Genomic DNA, 27,541 nt, shown 5'->3' on the forward strand with positions numbered 1-27,541 from the left:
AGTAACACCTCTACCAGCTCAGTATAGTTTACCTGACAGTAACACCTCAGTATAGTTTACCTGGTAGTAACACCTCAGTATAGTTTACCTGGCAGTAACACCTCTACCAGCTCAGTATTGTTTACCTGACAGTAACACCTCTACCAGCTCAGTATAGTTTACCTGACAGTAACACCTCTACCAGCTCAGTATAGTTTACCTGGCAGTAACACCTCAGTATAGTTTACCTGGCAGTAACACCTCTACCAGCTCAGTATAGTTTACCTGGCAGTAACACCTCAGTATAGTTTACCTGACAGTAACACCTCTACCAGCTCAGTATAGTTTACATGACAGTAACACCTCAGTATTGTTTACCAGACAGTAACACCTCAGTATAGTTTACCTGGCATTAACACCTCAGTATTGTTTACCTGACAGTAACAGCTCAGTATAGTTTACCTGACAGTAACACCTCAGTATAGTTTACCTGACAGTAACACCTCAGTATAGTTTACCTGACAGTAACACCTCAGTATAGTTTACCTGACAGTAACACCTTAGTATAGTTTATCTGACAGTAACACCTCAGTATAGTTTACCTGGCAGTAACACCTCAGTATAGTTTACCTGGCAGTAACACCTCAGTATAGTTTACCTGGCAGTAACACCTCAGTATAGTTTACCTGACAGTAACACCTCTACCAGCTCAGTATAGTTTACCTGGCAGTAACACCTCTACCAGCTCAGTATAGTTTACCTGACTGTAACACCTCAGTATAGTTTACCTGACTGTAACACCTCAGTATAGTTTACCTGGCAGTAACACCTCTACCAGCTCAGTATAGTTTACCTGGCAGTACACCCACCGCTCGGTACCGCAGCCCTCAGTATAGTTTACCTGGTAGTAACACCTCAGTATAGTTTACCTGGCAGTAACACCTCTACCAGCTCAGTATAGTTTACCTGACAGTAACACCTCAGTATAGTTTACCTGGTAGTAACACCTCAGTATAGTTTACCTGGCAGAAACACCTCTACCAGCTCAGTATTGTTTACCTGACAGTAACACCTTTACCAGCTCAGTATAGTTTACCTGACAGTAACACCTCTACCAGCTCAGTATAGTTTACCTGGCAGTAACACCTCAGTATAGTTTACCTGGCAGTAACACCTCTACCAGCTCAGTATAGTTCACCTGGCAGTAACACCTCAGTATAGTTTACCTGACAGTAACACCTCTACCAGCTCAGTATAGTTTACCTGGCAGTAACACCTCAGTATAGTTTACCTGACAGTAACACCTCAGTATAGTTTACCTGACAGTAACACCTCAGTATAGTAACCTGGCAGTAACACCTCAGTATAGTTTACCTGGCAGTAACACCTCAGTATAGTTTACCTGACAGTAACACCTCTACCAGCTCAGTATAGTTTACCTGACAGTAACACCTCAGTATAGTTTACCTGACAGTAACACCTCAGTATAGTTTACCTGACAGTAGCACCTCAGTATAGTTTACCTGACAGTAACACCTCAGTATAGTTTACCTGACAGTAACACGTCACTATAGTTTACCTGACAGTAACACCTCAGTATAGTTTACCTGACAGTAACACCTCTACCAGCTCAGTATAGTTTACCTGGCAGTAACACCTCAGTATAGTTTACCTGACTGTGCTGTTGAGGTCAATAGACATCTTTCAACGAGTTACACCAGATCTATAGGCCTACATAGTATCAACAGGTGAACCTTCCCAGGGGGACAGTTTACTGTAGGAGCTTTCATTGAGGGTTAGTTATGGTGTTGAGGGTTAGTTATGGTGTTGAGGATTAGTTACGGTGTTGAGGGTTAGTTCTGGTGTTGAGGGTTAGTTCTGGTGTTGAGGGTTAGTTCTGGTGTTGAGGGTTAGTTATGGTGTTGAGGGTTAGTTATGGTTTTGAGGGTTAGTTATGGTGTTGAGGGTTAGTTATGGTGTTGAGGGTTAGTTATGGTTTTGAGGGTTAGTTATGGTTTTGAGGGTTAGTTATGGTGTTGAGGGTTAGTTCTTGAGGGTTAGTTATGGTGTTGAGGGTTAGTTATGGTGTTGAGGGTTAGTTATGGTTTTGAGGGTTAGTTATGGTTTTGAGGGTTAGTTATGGTGTTGAGGGTTAGTTATGGTGTTGAGGGTTAGTTCTGGTGTTGAGGGTTAGTTATGGTGTTGAGGGTTAGTTATGGTGTTGAGGGTTAGTTATGGTGTTGAGGGTTAGTTATGGTGTTGAGGGTTTGTTATGGTGTTGAGGGTTAGTTATGGTGTTGAGGGTTAGTTATGGTGTTGAGGGTTAGTTATGGTGTTGAGGGTTAGTTATGGTGTTGAGGGTTTGTTATGGTGTTGAGGTTTAGTTATGGTGTTGAGGGTTGGTTATGGTGTTGAGGGTTGGTTATGGTGTTGAGGGTTAGTTATGGTGTTGAGGGTTAGTTATGGTGTTGATGTAGTTCTGGTGTTGAGGGTTAGTCCTGGTGCTGAGGGTTAGTTATGGTGCTGAGGGTTAGTTATGGTGCTGAGGGTTAATTATGGTGTCAGGGTTAGTTATGGTGTCGAGGGTTAGTTCTGGTGTTGAGGGTTAGTTATGGTGTCAGGGTTAGTTATGGTGTTGATGTAGTTCTGGTGTTGAGGGTTAGTTCTGGTGTTGAGGGTTAGTTATGGTGATGAGGAGATTAAGTGAGGAGACGAGGAGAGGAAATTAGGAGATGAGGAGATGAAGAGAGGAGATTAAGTGAGGAGATGAGGAGAGGAAATTAGGAGATGAGGAGAGGAGATTAAGAATTAAGATTAAGGAGATGAAGAAGCCACTGCCTGATTTGACTGATGGGTCTGATACTTGTTCTCTCTATCCCAACCCCCCAACCCTCCCCCTCTCTCTAGTTTTGCTACAGGCCCTCTAAAGGATGCTCCCAACCTGATCTGTACACCACACACAGCCTGGTACAGTGAACAGGCTTCTCTGGAGATGAGAGAGGCAGCTGCCACCGAGATACGAAGAGCCATCAGCGGTACGCCTGTTCCCCAGCACCTCACTAGTCAGGGACCCTGTTCCCCTGCACCTCACTAGTCAGGGACCATGTTCCCCTGCACCTCACCCTGTTCCCCTGCACCTCACTAGTCAGGTACCCTGTTCCCCTGCACCTCACTAGTCAGGTACCCTGTTCCCCTGCACCTCACTAGTCAGGGACCCTGTTCCCCAGCACCTCACTAGTCAGGGACCCTGTTCCCCAGCACCTCACTAGTCAGGAACCATGTTCCCCAGCACCTCACTAGTCAGGGACCATGTTCCCCAGCACCTCACTAGTCAGGTACCCTGTTCCCCTGCACCTCACTAGTCAGGGACCCTGTTCCCCAGCACCTCACTAGTCAGAGACCATGTTCCCCAGCACATCACTAGTCAGGGACCATGTTCCCCAGCACCTCACTAGTCAGAGACCATGTTCCCCAGCACCTCACTAGTCAGGGACCATGTTCCCCAGCACCTCACTAGTCAGGGACCCTGTTCCCCAGCACCTCACTAGTCAGGGACCATGTGCCCCAGCACCTCACTAGTCAGGGACCCTGTTCCCCAGCACCTCACTAGTCAGAGACCATGTCCCCCAGCACCTCACTAGTCAGAGACCATATTCCCCAGCACCTCACTAGTCAGGGACCCTGTCCCCCAGCACCTCACTAGTCAGGGACCATGTGCCCCAGCACCTCACTAGTCAGGTACCCTGTTCCCCAGCACCTCACTAGTCAGGTACCATGTTCCCCAGCACCTCACTAGTCAGGGACCATGTTCCCCAGCACCTCACTAGTCAGGGACCATGTGCCCCAGCACCTCACTAGTCAGGGACCCTGTTCCCCAGCACCTCACTAGTCAGCGACCCTGTTCCCCTGCACCTCACTAGTCAGGGACCCTGTTCCCCAGCACCTCACTAGTCAGGAACCCTGTTACCCAGCACCTCACTAGTCAGGGACCCTGTTCCCCAGCACCTCACTAGTCAGGGACCATGTTTCCCAGCACCTCACTAGTCAGAGACCATGTCCCCCAGCACCTCACTAGTCAGGGACCATGTCCCCCAGCACCTCACTAGTCAGGGACCCTGTTCCCCAGCACCTCACTAGTCAGGGACCCTGTTCCCCAGCACCTCACTAGTCAGGGACCATGTTCCCCAGCACCTCACTAGTCAGGAACAATGTACCCCAGCACCTCACTAGTCAGGGACCCTGTCCCCCAGCACCTCACTAGTCAGGGACCCTGTTCCCCAGTACCTCAGAACCTCACTAGTCAGAGACCATGTTCCCCAGCACCTCACTAGTCAATAGTGATATATAATAATATTAATAATAATAATATACTCTCTCTCTCTCTCTCTCTCCATGTTTCTTAATCTATCTCCCTCTCCTCCCTCCATCTCCCCACTTTCTCTATCCCTAACTCGCTCCATCGCAGGCCGCATCCCTGACAGCCTAAGAAACTGTGTGAATAAGGAGTTCTTTGTGACCACAGGACCATGGGCAGTAATGGACCAGCAAGGTGTCCACCCAGAGCTCAATGGCACCGCCTACAGGTAGGCTGAGGAAGCACAGCGACAAGTGTGACATCTACTGTGTGTGTGTGTGTGTGTGTGTGTGTGTGTGTGTGTGTGTGTGTGTGTGTGTGTGTGTGTGTGTGTGTGTGTGTGTGTGTGTGTGTGTGTTTTGCTTCAGAATTCTCCCTTACACACACACACACACACACACACACACACACACACACACACACACACACACACACACACACACACACACCATCTTATTATATTGCTCATTTCACCACTTGACATATAGGTTTCTGAAGTTATTTTCATAGTCCTGGATAACTTTACTTTACTAGTTCCATACGGCAGTCCGATACATTTATGAAATACATGGACATTTACAGGCACAAAAAGACGGTTTGAGATAAAGAAACTGTCAGTTTAAAAAAAAACATGAATAGAAATGTCAATGTTATGTTTTTCATAGAATATAGTAGAAACCCTCCTGTAGGTTTTAACTCCAACCCTGTTCCTGGAGAGACACCCTCCTGGAGGTTTTAACTCCAACCCTGTTCCTGGAGAGATACCCTCCTGGAGGTTTTAACTCCAACCCTGTTCCTGGAGAGACACCCTCCTGGAGGTTTTAACTCCAACCCTGTTCCTGGAGAGACACCCTCCTGGAGGTTTTAACTCCAACCCTGTTCCTGGAGAGACACCCTCCTGGAGGTTTTAACTCCAACCCTGTTCCTGGAGAGACACCCTCCTGGAGGTTTTAACTCCAACCCTGTTCCTGGAGAGATACCCTCCTGGAGGTTTTAACTCCAACCCTGTTCCTGGAGAGATACCCTCCTGGAGGTTTTTAACTCCAACCCTGTTCCTGGAGAGACACCCTCCTGGAGGTTTTAACTCCAACCCTGTTCCTGGAGAGATACCCTCCTGGAGGTTTTTAACTCCAACCCTGTTCCTGGAGAGATACCCTCCTGTAGGTTCTAACTCCAACCCTGTTCCTGGAGAGACACCCTCCTGTAAGTTTTAACTCCAACCCTGTTCCTGGAGAGACACCCTCCTGGAGGTTTTAACTCCAACCCTGTTCCTGGAGATACCCTCCTGTAGGTTTTAACTCTACTCCTGTTCCTGGAGAGATCCCCTCCTGTAGGTTTTAACTCCAACCCTGTTCCTGGAGAGCTACCCTCCTGTAGGTTTTAACTCTAATCCTGTTCCTGGAGAGATACCATTTTAACAGGACAGCTCTAGTAACAGGGTCTAGTAACAGGGTCTAGTAACAGGACAGCTCTAGTAACAGGGTCTAGTAACAGGACAGCTCTAGTAACAGGATCTAGTAACAGGGTCTAGTAACAGGACAGCTCTAGTAACAGGGTCTAGTAACAGGGTCTAGTAACAGGACAGCTCTAGTAACAGGGTCTAGTAACAGGGTCTAGTAACAGGACAGCTCTAGTAACAGGGTCTAGTAACAGGACAGCTCTAGTAACAGGGTCTAGTAACAGGACAGCTCTAGTAACAGGGTCTAGTAACAGGGTCTAGTAACAGGACAGCTCTAGTAACAAGGTCTAGTAACAGGGTCTAGTAACAGGACAGCTCTAGTAACAAGGTCTAGTAACATGGTCTAGTAACAGGACAGCTCTAGTAACAAGGTCTAGTAACAGGGTCTAGTAACAGGACAGCTCTAGTAACAGGGTCTAGTAACAGGACAGCTCTAGTAACAGGGTCTAGTAACAGGACAGCTCTAGTAACAGGGTCTAGTAACAGGACAGCTCTAGTAACAGGGTCTAGTAACAGGGTCTAGTAACAGGACAGCTCTAGTAACAAGGTCTAGTAACAGGGTCTAGTAACAGGACAGCTGTAGTAACAGGGTCTAGTAACAGGACAGCTCTAGTAACAAGGTCTAGTAACAGGGTCTAGTAACAGGACAGCTGTAGTAACAGGGTCTAGTAACAGGGTCTAGTAACAGGACAGCTCTAGTAACAGGGTCTAGTAACAGGACAGCTCTAGTAACAGGACAGCTCTAGTAACAGGGTCTAGTAACAGGGTCTAGTAACAAGGTCTAGTAACAGGGTCTAGTAACAGGGTCTAGTAACAGGGTCTAGTAACAGGACAGCTCTAGTAACAGGGTCTAGTAACAGGACAGCTCTAGTAACAGGGTCTAGTAACAGGACAGCTCTAGTAACAGGACAGCTCTAGTAACAGGACAGCTCTAGTAACAGGGTCTAGTAACAGGGTCTAGTAACAGGACAGCTCTAGTAACAGGGTCTAGTAACAGGGTCTAGTAACAGGGTTGGACAGCCCTGATAGAGGGTTTCCTCTTACTCCTTCACCATGTGACCTCCCTGGATGTTGATCTGATCTCAGTCTGTCCACCTCCGTGTGCTTCTCTCACACAGCCAAGCCAACCAACCTCTGCACGCCCTAACTACCGGTGTTCCTCAAGACAAAATGTAATACCTTTAGCACTCAGGTAAATACTGTGTGATGATCTGGGCCAGCCTCGTTCTGCCAGGCCTGGATATACTAACAACCATAGAAATATAATCTATAGAACTGTTCTCCCCATTCACTCTACAGACTGTATTTCTATGACTAGAACCTCCCTGTTTCTCACCTATTTGCTGTGGACTGTAATGTTGTTATCGCCCTCTGTTCTGTTCTCTGAAAACATCCCTTTAGTGTAGAAATAGATATAGATAGATTCACTTCCTTCCGCATTGGCTCTATTCAACCATTACTCCTCTTTGCTCTCTGTGGAGCAAAAGGCGACAAGTCCACACTTGTTGCATAGATTTATACGCTAGCAAAGGTAGTGTTCTCAACCCCTTCTACCATTAGACAGACCAAATCCCTCTACCATTAGACAGACCAACCCCTTCTACCATTAGACAGACCAACCCCCTCTACCATTAGACAGACCAACCCCCTCTACCATTAGACAGACCAACCCCCTCTACCATTAGACAGACCAACCCCCTCTAACATTAGACAGACCAACCCCCTCTACCATTAGACAGACCAACCCCCTCTACCATTAGACAGACCAACCCCCTCTACCATTAGACAGACCAACCCCCTCTACCATTAGACAGACCAACCCCCTCTACCGTTAGACAGACCAACCCCCTCTACCGTTAGACAGACCAACCCCCTCTACCGTTAGACAGACCAACCCCCTCTACCATTAGACAGACCAACCCCCTCTACCATTAGACAGACCAACCCCCTCTAGCATTAGACAGACCAACCCCCTCTAGATAGACCAACCCCCTCTAGATAGACCAACCCCCTCTACCATTAGACAGATAGACCAACCCCCTCTAGATAGACCAACCCCCTCTACCATTAGACAGAACAACCCCCTCTAGATAGACCAACCCCCTCTACCATTAGACAGACAGACCAACCCCCTCTAGATAGACCAACCCCCTCTACCATTAGACAGACAGACCAACCCCCTCTAGATAGACCAACCCCCTCTACCATTAGACAGACCAACCCCCTCTAGATAGACCAACCCCCTCTACCATTAGACAGACAGACCAACCCCCTCTAGATAGACCAACCCCCTCTACCATTAGACTAACCACTAAGCAGATCTAGATGTTGACACTGGTAGGAGGAGGTGTGTTGTTCAGGAAGCATGACGTCACCTACATGACTTCTGTCATTCACATGAACAGTCTGCTTCTTGCTTCTTAATCTACAGACTGACAGTGGTAGATATGTGTGTTATCACTGAACATATTTGTTTCAGTGTGATGTGGTAGAGGTAGAGAGAGAGACATTAAAGTGTCTCTGGGTGAAGAAAGGTCTTCTACTACTTTGATGCCTGTCCTCATCACTCAGTCACACAACGCTTAGGAATCTTCAGCTCTGGGCTGCTTTGCTATTGCCTGTCTGTCTACAGATGACCTTTGACCCTGACCCCTAACCTCCCTCTCCCTAGGTACCCGCCAGGCATGATGGGCATGGCTCCAGGGGTGATCCCGGGTGGGTTAGAGGGGATGGTGCCAGGGGGGGTACCAATCGCCCATACACTGCCCTCTGGTACGCACCCGTCCCAGGCCCCCTCGCCCAACCAGCCAGCCTCCAAACACTGTCATGGAGAGACCAGAGAGCACCTCACCGAGCAATAGCACCCTGACCGCCAGCATAGCAGCCAGCCAACCAGCCAGCAGAGAGGACAACAACAACAGGAAGAGCAACACCTCCTCAAACTCAACCAGTAGAGAGGACAACAACAACAGGAAGAGCAACATCCTCAACACCTCCTCAAACTCAACCAGTAGAGAGGACAACAACAACAGGAAGAGCAACATCCTCAACACCTCCTCAAACTCAACCAGTAGAGAGGACAACAACAACAGGAAGAGCAACATGCTCCTCAACACCTCCTCAAACTCAACCAGTAGAGAGGACAACAACAACAGGAAGAGCAACATGCTCCTCAACACCTCCTCAAACTCAACCAGTAGAGAGGACAACAACAACAGGAAGAGCAACATGCTCCTCAACACCCCCTCAAACTCAACCAGTAGAGAGGACAACAACAACAGGAAGAGCAACATGCTCCTCAACACCCCCTCAAACTCAACCAGTAGAGAGGACAACAACAACAGGAAGAGCAACATCCTCAACACCTCCTCAAACTCAAGCTACACTCACAACCAACTCAAGAAAAACAAACACACAAACAAAAGAGCCTCAGTGAAGTGGGACCAATAAGACATAGAACACAACGATATAGAGCATCAGTCCTGGGAATAAACCTACCGAACTGTGAATGAAGAAGCAGTTTCTTCACAGATTTGTACTTAACATTTTAGTTTTGACTGTCTCGTTGGTTGATACGGTCTCTTTAGGTTCAGTACCAACTACTACAGGACTCAGTTTTATTCCGGAACATGCCCATTTGGACCGTATGTGTGGGACCATGGGTCCAGTGTTAGCTATCTATCGCCGTCGTATAGTGGCAAGCAGAGAGGAGACTGACAGTCCCGCCCACACCTCAGAGCATCATGGGAAGACTTCCTGACCAATGGGAGAACATTGAGAGAAACCTTTGCCCCCCCATCCTTTGACCCCCCCATCCTTTGACCCCCCCCATCCTTTGACCCCCCCCATCCTTTGACCCCCCCCATCCTTTGACCCCCCCATCCTTTGATGGGGGGGTCAATATATATATATTATCATCAAACAGAAAGAGAAATACATTACAGATGACTTTATCATCAGTAATTGTAATCTGAGTGAACTTTAACCACTTTCCCGACCAATACGTCCTGCTATCATCATCATCATCATCAATGTTTCACAGTTGTTTCAGTTCCCAGGTGTTTACCACCAAAGAGCCCTATTATACTGCAGCGGATTGGTGGAAATGCCCTTTTCCCTCCCTGTTATACTGCAGCGGATTGGTGGAAATGCCCTTTTCCCTCCCTGTTATACTGCAGCGGATTGGTGGAAATGCCCTTTTCCCTCCCTGTTATACTGCAGCGGATTGGTGGAAATGCCCTTTTCCCTCCCTGTTATACTGCAGCGGATTGGTGGAAATGCCCTTTTCCCTCCCTGTTATACTGCAGCGGATTGGTGGAAATGCCCTTTTCCCTCCCTCAGCCACGGAGTATCATAAACAACAAAGTGTTGTGTTACCAAGAGGGCATGTGTTGGCCGAACACTGACATAACATATTGTAGATAGAGCCCCTGTAAGAACAGAGGACAAACATAGCTGGTTACTACAGCATGGATGTGATGATGGCCGGGATTCAATCCGATAACTTTTACATCCTCATAATACGCTGTGAACGTGACGCGGCGTGACGTCATACTTCCAGGGTCAGTCCCTTAATCTTTTTTTTGAATTCGGCTTGACAAATCTATCATCAAATTCGTGAAAACGCGGTCATTTAAGATATCAAATTATATTTGTGAATGAATTTATTTTCTGCCAGATGGCTTTTATTACGTTTTTTGTTGTTGCGATGAAGACCATTACGCTACATTTTTTTTGCACGTTGAAGAACATTCAAAAAGCCAACAAAATTTTTTAAAAACGACAAGGCTACTTCCTAGAAAATGGCGTGTCACTTTCATAGCGTATAACGTGCTGGACTTAAAAGATCATTTACGATTGAGACGTCATATGAACTGTTTACCGTGAATGCGGTCATGGTGAATGCGGGAACATTGCCTTTTGTTAAGAGTCTAAGCCAGGTCTACAAAGCTAACATATTGAAATTATTTTTAAGATGGTCCTACCAATGATTTAGAATTTTAGGACCCCCTTTAGATATAACAAAAATATATATTTAAAAAATAATTATTTGATGAAACGTTGAATTTGGCCTTACTGCTATTAGCCCATAGAAACGCATTGAATAACAGATTAATACATGGGAAAAAACAGTCAAAGAAAATTATCAAAAGGAAGTTTGTTTTAAAGTTTCTGCCCTATATCTGAGAGATATAAAGAAAGATCAGGAAATTATTCATATATATTTTTACCCATATTTACTGAGAAACAAAATTATTTTACTGGTACCAAGCTACCTTTAGACAAGTCTTGACAGGCTTCTGTGTTCGTGAGAGTCTCACCTTGCCTTAGTGGTCATATTATACTGAACAGAAATATAAACACAACATGTAAAGTGTTGCTCCCATGTTTCATGAGCTGAAATAAAAGATCCCAGAAATGTTCCATACGTACAAAAAACATATTTCTCTAAAATGTTTTGCACAAATTTGTTTACATCTCTGTTAGTGAGCATTTCTCCTTTGCCAAGATAATTAATCCACCTGACAGGTGTGGCATATCAAGAAGCTGATTAAACAGCATGAACATTACAAAGGTGCACCTTGTGCTGGGGACAGACCACTCAAATCTGCAGTTTCGTCACACAACACAATGCCACAGATGTCTCAAATTTTGAGGGAGCGTACAATTGGCATGCTGACTGCAGGAATGTCCACCAGAGTTGTTGCCAGAGAATGTAATGTTAATTTCTCTACCATATGTCGCCTCCAACGTTGTTTTAGAGAATTTGGCAGTACGTCCAACCGACCTCAAAACCGCAGACCACGTGTAACCATGCCAGCCCAGGACCTCCACATCCGGCTTCTTCACCTGCGGGATCGTCTGAGAGCCCCCCCCCCCCCCCCCATCCGGAGACAGCTGATGAAGCTAAGGAGTATTTCAGTCTGTAATAAAGCCCTTGTGTGGGGAAAAACTCACTTTTATTGGCTGGGCCTGGCTTCCCAGTGGGTGGGCCTTAGCCCTCCCAAGCCCAACCATGGCTGAGCCCTTGCCCATCCTAATTTATTTATTTCAATTGACTGATTTCGTTAAATGAACTGTAACTCAGCAAAATCGTTTAAATTGTTGCGTTTATATTTTTGTTCAGTATAGTTTTGTTGGCCAAACCTTTCGGGCGCTACAGATGTTTTCTTGAGAAGACCCATGGTCTCTTGGTCTGACAAAGACCCTGCAGCTTGGCCACCTTCCACCACAGATGGAAGGCTGCCACTGGTGGATGCTATGAATTGAGACACAGCCCATGCAACAAAAAAAATATATATATTATATCTCTAGCTTAGACATATTTGATGGGGATATTTTTATTTACTATGCTAATTGATTTTCCGTGGGGGGGGGCCACGGACATTGACTCTAGGGGATAAAAGTTGCACAGCCGACAAAAGCGCGATGGGATTGAATCCCGGCCATTGTTGGAGTTGTGGTTACAGTATAAACCGTCAGAGAACATCAGCTTTGAGGTTTAATCCAAAGGGCTGTTAAGCCAATAACACAGCACATAGAAATACATCAATAACACATTAAAATATAAAAAAATACATCTATAATACATTATTTTGGCAATTGTAAATTCCAAGGTAAAACAATATTGTTCCATATCATCCAGGTCAGTCAGTGTTCAACAACACGTTTCTCCAAAGCTCTGATTGTAGTTAATCATATCCGACTTATTGGGAGTCGTGTTACACACGGCGCTCCAGAGACAACAGGAGTCTGTTCAGTTTATTACGGAGGGATTCCACTCCTCTCAGAGCTTTAGGATTCAATCTGATCGCGAGTTATAAGCATTGTGGTTCTTTTTTTCTTTAAGGCAATTTCTGATTGAGCTGACCCATTGCAGCGTTTACCGTGAATGGGATCTCCACGGACGCTGTAACATTACCTTAACAAGCTGCGTTGTCAACAGCGTTTATACGGATTGAATCCCAGCCCTACTCTCTCTCTCTCTCTGAACCTCAACATGAAACTGGACTATTCCCTCAGATAGCCCTGTGTCTACCCTGAAAGACGGTCTGTGAGACTGACTCTCTCTCTCTCTAAACCTCAACATGAAACTGGACTATTCCCTCAGATAGCCCTGTGTCTACCCTGAAAGACGGTGTGTGAGACTGACTCTCTCTCTCTCTGAACCTCAACATGAAACTGGACTATTCCCTCAGATAGCCCTGTGTCTATCCTGAAAGACGGTGTGTGACACATCTCACTGTCAACAAGAGAAAAGGACGTCATGTGCTGTTCATTATTGGATAAGAATACATTTTGTGCAGCTGTCAAGATACACAATGTTTATTACTCACTAAAGAGGATGTTTGTGGTTTTAACTGTTTTGCGAATGGACACACTGTCTGTTTTTCTCTCTGTTTGGCAAGATAACATTTTTCTGGGTCTCCTTGCAAATGGACAAGCAAGTCTGACTCTCTCTCCCTTATTGACGGCGAAAGGAAACCGCTTGTGACTCTCCTACGTGGGCGATTTAGTTGTGTTGAGCCCCACTACACATCTCTGATCGATTGATCTCCGTGATCAGGAAAGGATTCAAGCTCAACTTGCATTCCTTTATGACTCAGGAAAACACAACATTTTTTGCAGATATCATTTCCCCTCCAAAATTGCTTCCAATAATGTGGGTAGTTCTGGATATTTTTCCCTCTTCCTTCCTTCCTCCATTGTGGTATTTTTATATAATGAGGCATATCCCCCATTGTTGGTGTTAAAAGAGTTTTGCTAGATTTGTTCCTGTTAGATTTGTATTGCCTAGTTCAATGTTCCTATAACCATTAGTCCCATGTGATCCCTCCATCCTCCTCATCTCTTCTTCGTGCTATTGAAAGACGTGGCCCTTTGGGCCGTTTTGCTATTTTACTCTATTATAAAAAAACGGGTAGTTTGTATCCTGGATGCTGATTGGTTGATAGCCGTTAGTTATTCACGATAATACATAAATGCCTGTTTTACAGTTCCATTGGAATGAACTCTGTACTTGGTCAGAGTACTAGGGAAACGGTGTCCCAGCAATAGCAAAAGAAGAGACAGCCAGCCAGCAGTGGGTTTTATTTTAGTGTGAGTATTTGTTACTTGTGCAAGGTGATCATTTATCATTCAGTGCAGCTCAAATAAAATAAAAAATGATTGAGATTTAGCTGTGTGTGTGTATGTGAGATTGTTTAAAAGCAAATGACTCAGTCATCTAATATGTACCTGGGGCTGGCAGGGTAGCCTAGTGGTTAGAGTGTTGGGCCAGTAACCGAAAGGTTGCTGGATTGAATCCCTGAGTTGACAAGGTAAAAAATCTGTCGTTCAGGGGCAGAACAAGGAAGTTAACCCACTGTTCCCCGGTAGGTCGTCATTATAAATAAGAAGAATTTGTTCTAAACTGACTTGCCTAGTTAAATAAAGGTTACACACACACACACACACACACACACACACACACACACACACACACACACACCATACTGACCCAAAAGTTATTTTATTGGCATTTACGTATGTCCCCATTATCAGTAAAACAATAAAAACATATTTCTTTCACTTAATTGCTGTGTTGTTTCGTTGTTCAGTCGTTTCATTCTCAACCAGGATTTCTATGGAACGCCGTTTGGGTCCAAAAAAAATACACGTCAAATAACACTATTTGACATGTCAAATAATCTTGTGGACCAATCAGGACCTGAATATGACTGCACATCACATAATAATTTATGTGTTTAATTTAAATAAAGGTTAAATAAACAATAAGTACACATACCTCTCTACATACATCTGCTGTATTCATATACACTGAACAAAAAATATTAAATGCAACATGTAAAGTGTTGGTCAAATTTTTTAAGAGTTGAAATAAAAAGACCCCCCCCAAAAAATTACATACAAACAAAAAAGCTTATTTCTTGTTTACATCCCTGATAGTGAGCATTTCTCCTTTGCCAAGATAATCCATCCACCTGAGGCATATCAAGAAGCTGATTTAAACAGCATGATCATTACACAGGTGCACCTTGTGCTGGGGACCAAGTGTAACCATGCCAGCCCAGAACCTCCACATCTGTCTTTTTCACCTGTGGGATCGTCTGAGACCAGCCACCCGGACAGCTGATGAAACTGTGTGTTTATGCACAAACTGTCAGAAACCGTCTCGGGGAAGCTCATCTGCATGTTTGTCCTCCTCACCAGGGTCTTGACCAGACTGCAAATGCTCACCTTTGATGGCCACTGGCATGCTGGAAAAGTGTGTTCTTCACGGATGAATCCCGGTTTCAACTGTACCGGGCAGATGGCAGAGTGTGTATTTAGGAAACGTATTCCTTGCCACCCATTCTAAAATGAACTGCAGCTCTTTGTTAAGCGTGGCAGTAATTTCAGTCGCTGTAGTAGCTGACGGGTATAGTGTTGAGTCATCCGCATACATAGACACTCTCGCCATTTGCATGTCGTTAGTAAAGATTGAAAAAAGTAAAGGGCCTAGACAGCTGCCCTGGGGAATTCCTGATTCTACCTGGATTATATTGGAGAGGCTTCCATTAAAGAACACCCTCTGTGTTTTGTTAGACGGGTAACTCTCTTTGTAATGCCATAACACATTTTTCCAGCAGGAGACTGGTCGATAATGTCAAAAGCCGCACTGAAGTCTAACAAAACATCCCCACATAATTTTTTTATCATCAATGTCTCTCAGCCAATCATCCGTCAATTGTGTAATTGCTGTGCCTGTTGAATGTCCTTCCCTATAAGCGTGCTGAAAGTCTGCTGTCAATTTGTTTACTTTAAAATAGCAATGTATCTGGTCAAACACAATTTTTTCCCAGAAGTTTACTAAGGGTTGGTAACAGGCTGATTGGTCGGCTATTTGAGCCAGTAAAGGGGGCTTTATACTATTCTTAGGTAGCGGAATGACTTTAGCTTCCCTCCAGGACTGAGGGCACACACTTTCTAGTAGGCTTAAATTGAAGATATCGCAAAAAGTAGTGGCAATATCGTCCACTTTTATCCTCAGTAATCTTCCATCCAAATTGTTAGACCCCGGTGGCTTGTCATTGTTGATAGACAATGGTTTTCACCGCTTCCACATTCACTTAACAGAATTGTAAATTACAACGCTTGTCTTCATAATTTTGTCAGATATACTTGGATGTGTAGTGTCAGCGTTTGTTGTTGGCATGTCATGCCTAAGTTTGCTAATCTTGCCAGTGAAAAAAATCATTAAAGTTGTTGTCAGTATCAGTGGGTTTTGGGATGAATGATCCATCTGATTCCATGAATGATAGAGCCGAGTTAGCCCCTTTTCCCCAAAATGTCATTTAAGGTGCTCCAAAGCTTTTTTACTATCATTCTTTATACAATTTATCTTTGTTTCATAGTGTAGTTTCTTCTTTTTATTCAGTTTAGTCACATGATTTCAAAATGTGCAATACGTTTGCCAATCGTTTGTGCCGCCAGATTTATTTGCCATTCCCCTTTTGCCTCATCCCTCTCAACCATACCATTTTTCAATTCCTCATCAATCCACAGTTTTCACAGTTATTTTCTTAACGGCTGCATGCTTATTAGTAACTGAAATAAGCAATTTCATCAATGTGTGAAGTACAGCGTCTGTTTTGCTCCTCATTACACACCAACAAATATTCTTTACGTCAACAACATAGGAATCACAACAAATCGTATTGTATGAACTCTTATACACTATATTAGGCCCAGCCTTTGGAACTTTGGTTTTCCTACATATGTCTATTATACTGTGATCACTACATCCGATGGATCTGGATACTGCTTTCAAGCACATCTGAGTTTGAGTTTTAAAAAAATTACAGGGACAGTGCACATTAAATCAACTTTTCAATATAAGTTATGGTTTTAGCCGGCTGGCTCATTTTCAACCGCAGTCACTGGGCAGCTTATTAAAAACAATTATAGTAACAATACAAACAAAGAGCAGAGAGCACATGCAGAGCAACATAGAATAAGCAACATGTAGAATGCAGACAGAGAAACATAGGACAAGCAACACGTAGCATGTAGACAGAGAAACATAGAACAAGCAACATGTAGCATGCAGACAGAGCAATAGCACAAACAGCAACAAAACAAAATATATAAAAGAAACAGTGTTTCCACACCTCACAAGCTACAGACAACATGGAAAGCGGCAATACACAGCTAGGGATTATGTTCACATAATATATGCCAGACAATTTTATCCAAAGCACAGCCATGTTCTACTAACTGAACTACAGAGGACCTGGAGCCATGCTCTACTAACTGAACTACAGAGGACCTGGAGCCATGTTCTACTAACTGAACTACAGAGGAACATGTTCTACTAACTGAACTACAGAGGACCTGGAGCCATGCTCTACTAACTGAACTACAGAGGACCATGTTCTACTAACTGAACTACAGAGGATCTGGAGCCATGTTCTACTAACTGAAATACAGAGGACCTGGAGCCATGCTCTACTAACTGAACTACAGAGGACCTGCAGCCATGTTCTACTAACTGAACTACAGAGGACCTGGAGCCATGTTCTACTAACTGAACTACAGAGGACCTGGAGCCATGCTCTACTAACTGAACTACAGAGGACCTGGAGCCATGCTCTACTAACTGAACTACAGAGGACCTGGAGCCATGTTCTACTAACTGAACTACAGAGGACCTGGAGCCATGTTCTACTAACTGAACTACAGAGGACCAGGAGCCATGTTCTACTAACTGAACTACAGAGGACCATGTTCTACTAACTGAACTACAGAGGACCTGGAGCCATGTTCTACTAACTGAACTACAGAGGACCTGGAGCCATGTTCTACTAACTGAACTATAGAGGACCATGTTCTACTATATGACCCATAGAGGACCTGGAGCCATGCTCTACTAACTGAACTACAGAGGACCTGGAGCCATGTTCTACTAACTGAACTACAGAGGACCTGGAGCCATGTTCTACTAACTGAACTACAGAGGACCTGGAGCCATGTTCTACTAACTGAACTACAGAGGACCTGGAGCCATGTTCTACTAATTGAACTACAGAGAATGTTTCCTCCTGGGACAAAGTTATGGTAACTACAAGTGGTAACTACACTGAACCAACATATATAAACGCAGCATGCAACAATTTCCACGTTTTTACTGAGTTACAGTTCATATAAGGAAGTCAGTCAATTGAAATGGATTCATTATTCCCTAATCTATGGTTTTCACAACTGGGAATACAGATATGAATCTGTTGGTCACATATACCTTAAAAAAAAAAGGTAGTGCCGTGGATCAGAAAACCAGTCGGTATCGGTGTGACCACCATTTGCATATTTCAGCGTGACACATCGCCTTCGCATAGAGTTGATCAAGCTGCTGATTGGCCTGTGGAATGTTGTCCCATATATTGTCCATTTCCTCTTCAATGGCTGTGCGAAGTTGCTGGATATTGGCGGGAACTGGGACACGCTGTCATACACGTCGATCCAGAGCATCCCAAACATGCTCAATGGGTGACACGTCTGGTGAGTATACAGGCCATGGAAGAACTGGGACATTTTCAGCTTCCAGGAAGTACAGATCCTTGCGACATGGGTCCGACATGCTGAAACATGAGGAGATGGCGGTGCAACAATGGCTCTCAGGATCTCATCACGGTATCTCTGTGCATTCAATTTGCCATCGATAAAATGCAATTGTGTTCGAATGTACGTAGTTTATGCCTGACCAGGTTGAAGCCTGCTTGAAAGAGCCGCTAAACTGCTAGCCATCAAGCTAACATAGTTATTTCCAGATGAGTTTTGCAATGGAGCCCTCTTTGTCTGGAGAAGTAAATGAACGTTTCCAGCGTTATAGGAGCAGTATCTACTACGCTTTGTCCATGTCCTACGCTTTGTCCACGCTTAGTCCATGTGGGTTTTAATGACCTTATGAAGGGCAACTCTGAACAGTTGAAACAGGATCTTAAAGAGCTGATTGACTCTCTGCTTGACACTAATAAAAGACCCATCATATCTGGCCCCTGTGTCCTCTCTGAATCGTGGCACTGAACGCTTTAGCAGGATTCTTTCTCTTCACAACTGGCTACGTGATTAATGTTGACAATTTCGATACCTTTTGGATACAAAACACGTTTTATAAGCAGGATTGGATCCACCCAAATCATTTGGGTTCCTGGATCTTTTCACAGCATTATAAAGCTGTATTGAGACAATTACTTATTAATGACCCAAGCCCAGCTCAGTTAATCCCTACCATTGTGTCACTTAGTCATTATAATGCTTTTGTAAATGTACATTATACCAGGTGCATTGGTAGATACAATGTAAGTGACCTAATTACTGCTCTGAATGCCTCTGTTAATCCTACAGCTATTGTATGCAGTAATCATGTGCCAATGAACCAGATTTATACTGTTAGCACTGAGGTGGTGTACCCTAGAAGGATGTCCGCTGTGTGCAGCTCACCTTGCACTAACATAAATAACATGAGCATATCTACTTCTGCTAATCTTCCCAGTAAAGCAATGAAAACAAGCAAGCATCCCAGAAAAGTGCTCAAAATAGCCCATGATAACATATGTAGCTTAAGAAACAAGGTTCATGAAATCAATCATTTGCTAGTAACAGATGACATTCATATTCTATCTCTGAAACACAGATAATACCTCTGATACAGTGGTAGCAATACAAGGTTATAACCAGTGATGCACCGATATGACATTTTTGGCCGATACCAATATCCGATATTTTCCTTGCCAAAAAACCCGATAACCGATACATTTTTGCGGCGTTTTAAGCATTCAAGTACAGTTAAATAGTTAACACACACACACGGACACAGTGGTCTAAGGCACTGCATCTCAGTGAAAGAGGCGTCACTACAGTCCCTGGTTCGATTCCAGGCTGTATAACATCCGGCCGTGATTGGGAGTCCCATAGGGCAGGGCACAATTGGACCAGTGTTGTCCGGGTTTGGCCGGGGTAGGCTGTCATTGTAAATAAGAATTTGTTCTAAACTGACTTGCCTAGTTAAATAAAGGTTACACACACACACACACACACACACACACCATACTGACCCAAACGTTATTTTGTTGGCATTTACGTATGTCCCCATTACCAGTAAAACATAATCAAAACCTATGTCTTTTACTTACTTGCCCTGCTGTTTCGTTGTTCATTTGTTCAGTCGTTTCATTCTCAACCAGGATTTCTATGGAACGCCGTTTGGGTCTTTGCATGGCCACGCAGTCATGGGTGAACTGGGAGTACAGGAGAGGGCTGAGAACGCACACTTGTGGGGCCCCAGTGTTGAGGATCAGTGGGGTGGAGTTGTTGTTTCCTACCCGCACCACCTGGGGGCAGCCCGTCAGAAAGTCCAGGACCCTATTGCACAGGGCGGAGTTGAGACTAGAGGTTGACCGATTAATCGGCCATAGGACCAATTTGAAGTTTTCATAACAATCGGTAATCTGCCTTTTTGGACGCCGACTATGGCCGATTACATTGCAATTCACGAGGAAACTGTGTGGCAGGCTGACCACCTGTTACGCGAGTGCAGCGTCAAAAGGACCTTGTGGCTGCTGTAAGTTGCTAGCTAGCGTTATACTTATCTTATAAAAAACAATGTCTTCACATAATCACTAGTTAACTACACACGGTTTATGATATTACGAGGTTAACTAGCTTGTCCTGCGATGCATATAATCAATGCGGTGCCTGTTGATTTATCATCGAATCACAGCCTACTTCAACTTCGCCAAACGGGTGATGATTTAACAAAAGCACATTCACGTAAAAAGCATAATCGTTGCACCTAACCATAAACATCAATGCCTTCCTGAAAATCAATACACAGAAGTATATTTTTTTAAACCTGCATATTTAGTAAAAAGAAATGCATGTTAGTAGGCAATATTAACTAGGGAAATTGTGTCACTTCTCTTGCGTTCTGTGCAAGCAGAGTCAGGGTGTATGCAGCAGTTTGGGCCGCCTGGCTCGTTGCGAACTGTGTGAATACCATTTCTTCCTAACAAAGACCGTAATTAATTTGCCAGAATTGTACATAATTATGACATAACATTGAAGGTTGTGCAATGTAACAGCAATATTTAGACGTAGGGTTGCCAACCGTTTGATAAAATACGGAACGGTTCCGTATTTCACCGAAATAATAAACTTTTTGTTTTCGAAATTATAGTTTCCGGATTTGACCATATTAATGACCAAAGGCTCGTATTTCTGTGTTTATTATATTATAATTAAGTCTATGATTTGATATTTAATAGAGCAGTCTGACTGAGCGGTGGTAGGCAGCAGTAGGCTCGTAAGCATTCAAACAGCACTTTACTGCGTTATCCAGCAGCTCTTAGCAATGCTTCAAGCATTAAGCTGTTTATGACTTCAAGCCTATCAACTCCTGAGATTAGGCTGGCAATACTAAAGTGCCTATAAAAACATCCAATAGTCAAAGGTATATGAAATACAAATGGTATAGAGAGAAATAATCGACGCGTCATAAGTCCTATAAAAACTACAACCTAAAACTTCTTAACTGAGAATATTGAACCACCAGCTTTCATATGTTCTTGTGTTCTGAGCAAGGAACTTAAACGTTAGCTTTTTCACAAGGCACATATTGCACTTTTACTTTCTTCTCCAACACTGTGTTTTTGCATTATTTAAACCAAATTGAACATGTTTCATTATTTATTTGAGACTAAATAGATGTTATTTATGTATTATATTAAGTTAAAATAAAAGTGTTCATTGTTCATTCAGTATTGTTGTAATTGTCATTGTTACAAATATATATATAAGAATCGTCTGATTAATCGGTATCGGCTTTTTATTGGTCCTCCAATAATCGGTATCGGCGTTGAAAAATCATAATCGGTCGACCTCTAGTTGAGACCCAGGGCCTTAAGCTTGATGATGAGCTTGGAGGGTACTATGGTGTTGAATGCTGAGCTGTAGTCAATGAACAGCATTCTCACATAGGTATTCCATCGTCTGTGGACCTGTTGGGGCGGTAAGCAAACGGAAGTGGGTCTAGGGTGGCCGGTATGGTGGAGGTGATATGATCCTTGACTAGTCTCTCAAAGCACTTCGTGATGACAGAAGTGAGTGCTACGGGGCAATAACTGAACTAAATGACTGACTATCTTTGCCTTCTTGGGTACAGGAACAATGGTGGCCATCTTGAAGCATGTGGGGACAGCAGACTGGGATAGGGAGCGATTGAATATGTCTGTAAACACACCAGCCAGCTGGTCTGCGCATGCTCTGAGTACGCGGCTAGGGATGCCGTCTGGGCCAGCAGCCTTGCTAGGGTTAACACGTTTAAATGTCTTACTCTCGTCAGCCACGCGCAGTCCTTGGTAGGGGGCCGTGTCGGTGGCACTGAATAATCCTAAAAGCGGGCAAAGAAGGTGTTTAGCTTGTCTTGTGTTTCCAGTACTTGTCTTATATTATGTCCAATGTAACGTCCAGGTAAAAAAAACTGTCTGATTAGGATGAATAATATCTGACAAAACCTTTTTAATTCTATGTGCCAAGCATTTAGCTAGACTTTTTGCATCACAACACTGAAGTGTAAGAGTCCACCAATTATTTTAAATGGACTGGATCTTTATATATATATATATAAATATATATATATACACACACCACTTAGATCCTGTTTCAGTAATAATGAAATCAGACCTTGTCGAGTGTCTGATAATCTACCATTTATATAGGAGTGGTTAAAACCTGCTAATAACGGTCCTCTTCAGTATATCAAAAAAAAGTTTGGTATACCTCCACTGGTTTGCCATCCAGCCCTGGAGTTTTCACAGAATTAAAGGCTTTAATTGCATCAAGAAGATCCTCCTCTGTAATTTGTCCTTCACATGAGTCTTTCTGTACAGATGTTAATTTCACATTATTAATAGTAAAAAAAAATCCATACAATTAGCTTCGGTTAGTGGAGATACTGAAACGAAAACATGTTCTTAAAGTACTTTACTTCCTCTTTCAAAATATAGTTTGGTGAATCATGGGCAACTACATCATTTGTAGTTTCGGTAAATTATTTTTGGTAGCATTTCTATGTTGTAGATTTAAAAAAGAATTTGGTGCATTTTTGCCCATATTCCATCCAGTTCGCTTCATTTTTTATAATATATTACACTGGATCTTTCCTGAATAAGTTCCTCCATTTCTTTTACCTGGCACCGTTTCCAAATGCTAACGTTTTTAGCATTTGTGGCACACATCTCAAGTCAAAGTCATGGTACTGATGTTAGCATTACAGTATGTACCAATCATCTATCAGAAGAGAAGATTGCAAAACGAGAGGGTTTACTTCGCCCGAAATCTCTCAATAAGTGTTGGATTGACAAACAAAAAAAGTGAACTGCTAATTTGCTATGTGAGGTTTATATGCAGACTAGGGCACGCGCGTGCGCCATCGCCCGCATGTGGATTTTCTACATCCTCACCAGACGAATATCTGGACGCGTAGGTTGAAATACCAAAACGAACTCTGCACCAACTAACACATTAATGGACATTTTGGCTAGCTAGCTTACTGTTGCTAGCTAATTTGTCCTGGGATATAAACATTGGGTTGTTATTTTACCTGAAATGCACAAGGTCCCTTTTTTCTTCCTGGATCTTTCTAGAATTTCGACCCATTTTGAGTCACACAACATCGTGTTTTCTCTACTCTGACAATTAATCCACAGATAAAAAGGGGAAACCTAGTTGGTTTATAGTCATCATTATCTTCTTCTTCTGTGGACTTTATATGGCGGTTTGGTAACCAACTTTAAGGTGCATTACCACCACCAACTGGACTGGAATGTGGACCTCAGTTCATCTTTCAATCACCCACATGGGTATATGCTCCTAAAAACCAATGAGGTGATGGGAGAGGCGGGACTTGCAGCACATCATCCAAACTGCTCGCGCACATCAACGAGCGTCTGTTTGGCTAGTTGGCTCTATTTCCAAACTGCTCACGTGCGCCAACGAGTGTCTGCGTACCCGGTCTAGTCAGCATGTTAGGTTGTTACAAATGGATGCCGTGGCATTTCGGCAACTGTGAAAAAAACTACTTTATATGGGAGTTGTGCCTGTTGTTCACACTCGTATCTGCCCTCTCATTGGCTAGAATGGTCCCACTCAATTATCTTGGCAATATAATAGAACATCTTTGCTGTAAGTGACTCTGTTGAGCTTCAGAATCCATTTGAGATACTTTCAGATGATTTGGACATGATGCCGGAACATGCTAATAAATCGGTAGCATGACGTGAATGGGATATGTGCCAAAAATGCTAATAAATCGGTAGCATGACGTGAATGGGATTTGTGCGAAAAATGCTAATAAATTGCTAGCATGACGTGAATGGGATTTGTGCCAAAAATGCTAAAACAGTGTCAGGAAATAAAACCAAATCATGGATTGCCATCATACCTTTTCCATAAGACTGCTTACAGAGTAAGCAAATCAATTGTGTCATTTTGTAATTTGGGTGAACTATCCCTTTAATGGACTCCTTTTAGAAAAGCAGCTGAGTGTTTGTTATTTTAGGCCCATCTCTTCTCCCACCATAATATCGATCCACCGCTGGAACATCAATGACTTAATACATCACACTAACAAATGGCACCCAACTTGTACAGGTTTTCTCCTCACAGAAAGAGAATGATGGAAATAATCAAACAAAAACACAGAAAAACCAAGAGCAAAATAAAGTGTAAAACTCCCCTCTCGCTGCCTCTCTCTCCTAAACAAATAAATAGTTTCACCATCCAACTTCTCTCGCTGTGCCTCTCTATCTCTCTCCCTCCCTGTGCCCCTCTCTCTCGCTCTCCCTGTGCCCCTCTCTCTCTCTCTCTCTCCCTCTCCCTGTGCCTCTCTCTCTCGCTCTCCCTGTGCCCGTCTCTCTCTCTCTCCCTGTGCCCCTCTCTCTCTCTCTCCCTGTGCCCCTCTCTCTCTCGCTCTCCCTGTGCCCCTCTCTCTCTCTCTCTCTCTCCCTGTGCCCCTCTCTCTCTCTCTCGCTCTCCCTGTGTCCCTCTCTCCCTGTGCCTCTCTCTCTCTCTCTCTCTCTCTCCCCCCTCGCTCTCCTAAACAGTTTTACCATCCAACTTTTTAAAGGATTTTGCAGAAGGGATAAACGATCCAGAAAAACAGATGCTCTTCCTGGTTAACCTTGTAGATACACACATTGTGGGATGAAAAGTCTCCTTAATAACTCTGCTTTAGCTTTTAAGCTAATTCTGTTAGCATTTATAATCCTCTAAATAGAATAGTTTAATTTCATGAGTGCAGCAGTCCTTTAAGTTTCCTTAAATATAACTATAGCTTCCTAAATATAGCGCTACTTCTCTCTGGTGGAGGGGATTGAAAACGGCAAGTATTCTCAATAACAAAATAGGTAGCGGAAAACTTTAGAAAAATTGTTAAGTAATGTGGTTTCGTAGGTAGATGTCCATAGTAGTGATAGTCAATGAGGATTCCTGTCTTCCACTTTGATGCTGGTATTTTTTGTTGTTGTTTCCTAGTACATCATTTATACAACACATGCATTATTACAATGATGGATAAATAATTACACTGGGGGAAATGGAAAAACTAAATATTTTAAAGATGATTAACATTTCACAAACTATAGTTGTTTATTTAAAATCCTATGGGTTGCTACTTGTGGTAGTTGCTGTCCTTGGGTGCGTTCGTAAATTCCCTCTGGCTATCTACTCCCATTTCAGAACACTGTCGTCAGTGTGAGAGAGGGACAGAATAACTGATTCATTTATAAAACACGCAACACCCGTTGAATACGACCGGTGTCAGTAAACCTCTGCAAAATAAAATAAAAAATACTAATTCAATTGTTGCCAGCAGCACAGTTACTGTCACCAACACTCTGGATAACATGTAAACAGCCTAACCAGCTCTACTAGGGAGAGTAAAATGGTCAGAGTGAGCTGTTCTCTCATTATGTGTCTGGAAGTAGCTAGCAAGCTAGCCACCGTTAGCCAGTTAGCTTGGGTGCTTGATTGCCGTTGTGCGCTCTGAATTTACAATCTGACAAGGCTCTCCAGAATGAATTTACGAACGCACCCATTGTTGTTGTCATGGTTTGTCGAGGAGATTCTAGAACGTGTTCTAGAGTGTTCTTTCAGAACCAGAGCAAGTCTCCTCTCTTCAGTGCTTCTGAGACGGCAGAGTGAAAGACCATTGAACGCTCCGCCTGCGTCCCAAATGGCAACCTATTCCCTATATAGTGCGCACTACTTTTTGAGCAGAACCCCTATGTGCTTTGGGATACAGCCTCAGGTGGCAGCGCAGAAGACCGTCGATCCTCTTTGAGGTGAGGAGGCGTATGGTACTGTATGAAGGATGCTAGTGGTCTCGAGTCCCATCCAGTGACGCCATATCCTCCTCTGTCACCCTCTCCTGTGTCTGTCACTGTGTCCTTCCCCTCCTTCACTCATCTTCATCCTCCTCCTCCCCGTCGGAGAGAGAGGCGCAGGGACATATCTGTCGGTATCCATCCAGCCAGTTCTCCACCATTTGTGTGACCAGAGGGTGGTTGCGTCGACGGGACGACTTCTGCATTGCGGCCAACATGCCTCCCTCCGTTACACAGCAGTCCAACCACTCCCTCAACAACTTCTCCTGCTGCTCCTCGTTACCCATCTAGAGACAGAGAGACAGAGAGAGAAAAACCATGCTTTAGACAATGTAACTGTTACACAGCAGTCCAACCACTCCCTCAACAACTTCTGCTGCTTCTCGTTACCCATCTAGACAGAGAGTGACACACATTGGAAAGAATTAACAAAAAAACTAAGCAAACTAGGATGTAATGTATGTGGGTATAACTGACAGTAAAGTGACAGTTATTAATGTATGTGGGTATAACTGACAGTAAAGGGACAGTTATTAATGTATGTGGGTATAACTGAGTGGACAAAACATTAAGAATACCTTCCTAATATTGAGTTGCTCCCCCTTTTTCCCTTAGAACAGCCTCAGTTCATCAGGTCATGGACTCTACAAGGTGTCGAAAGTGTTCCACAGGGGATGCTGGCCCATGTTGACTACACTGCTTCCCACAGTTGTGTCAAGTTGGCCGGATGTGTTTTTGGTGGTAGACCATTCTTGATACACACGGGGAAACTGCTGAGCGTGAAAAACCCAGCAGCGTTGCAGTTCTTGACTCAAACCGGTGTACCTGGCACCTACTACCATACCCCGTTCAAAAGGCCCTTACAATCTTTTGTCTTGCCCATTAACCCTCTGAATGGCACACATACACAATCCATGTCTCAAGGTTTAAAAATCCTTCTTTAACCTGTCTCCTCTCCTTCATCTACACGGATTGAAGTGGATTTAACAAGTGACATCAATAAGGGATCATATCTTTCACCTGGATTCACCTGGTCAGTCTGTCATGGAAAGAGCAGGTGTTCGTGTTTAATACATTTAGTGGATTTTACCTTATCACTGGAGACAAATGTGAAACCAGTCACATGGCAGCAAACTGAAGCATATCACCTTTTCCACAGTGACGTTTATGAAATGCTGGCCTTTATAACCTCGCAGGAATGAAATGTGGAGAGCCAAGCTATAGGCTTCTGTAGCCATGCGCAAATGACAGTACAGCGCCAAACCTACCGAGTCGATTTGTGATTTCTAGAACGTTCTCATTATACGTCCGGACTTTTCACTTTAT

General features: G+C 43.8%; 2 protein-coding genes across 6 annotated transcripts in view; one reads left to right on the forward strand and one right to left on the reverse strand.

The window, feature by feature from the left end:
* The window catches only part of LOC106594219 (C-terminal-binding protein 2), a 414,303-nt gene extending 399,935 nt beyond the window's left edge, over positions 1–14,368 (forward strand). For 2 of the 3 annotated variants that reach the window (XM_045701166.2, XM_045701164.2), the window contains 3 exons: positions 2,887–3,014; positions 4,445–4,562; positions 8,464–14,368. In XM_045701166.2, coding sequence (XP_045557122.1) covers positions 2,887–3,014; positions 4,445–4,562; positions 8,464–8,653 — 436 coding nt within the window. In that variant the 3' untranslated portion in view covers positions 8,654–14,368. Of the gene's footprint in view, positions 1–2,886; positions 3,015–4,444; positions 4,563–6,910; positions 6,985–8,463 lie in introns of all 3 variants that reach the window. The other variant, XM_045701165.2, reaches the window with a different exon arrangement.
* Positions 14,369–22,634: 8,266 nt separating this feature from the next.
* The window catches only part of LOC106595706 (ubiquitin thioesterase ZRANB1), a 47,768-nt gene continuing 42,861 nt past the window's right edge, over positions 22,635–27,541 (reverse strand). For 2 of the 3 annotated variants that reach the window (XM_045701168.2, XM_045701169.2), the window contains exon 10: positions 22,635–26,502. In XM_045701168.2, the coding sequence (XP_045557124.1) occupies positions 26,290–26,502 (213 nt within the window). In that variant the 3' untranslated portion in view covers positions 22,635–26,289. The remainder of the gene's footprint in view (positions 26,503–27,541) is intronic. The other variant, XM_045701170.2, reaches the window with a different exon arrangement.

This window comes from Salmo salar, chromosome 18, assembly GCF_965601325.2.
Source record: "Salmo salar chromosome 18, fSalSal1, whole genome shotgun sequence".
NCBI lineage: Eukaryota > Metazoa > Chordata > Actinopteri > Salmoniformes > Salmonidae > Salmo > Salmo salar.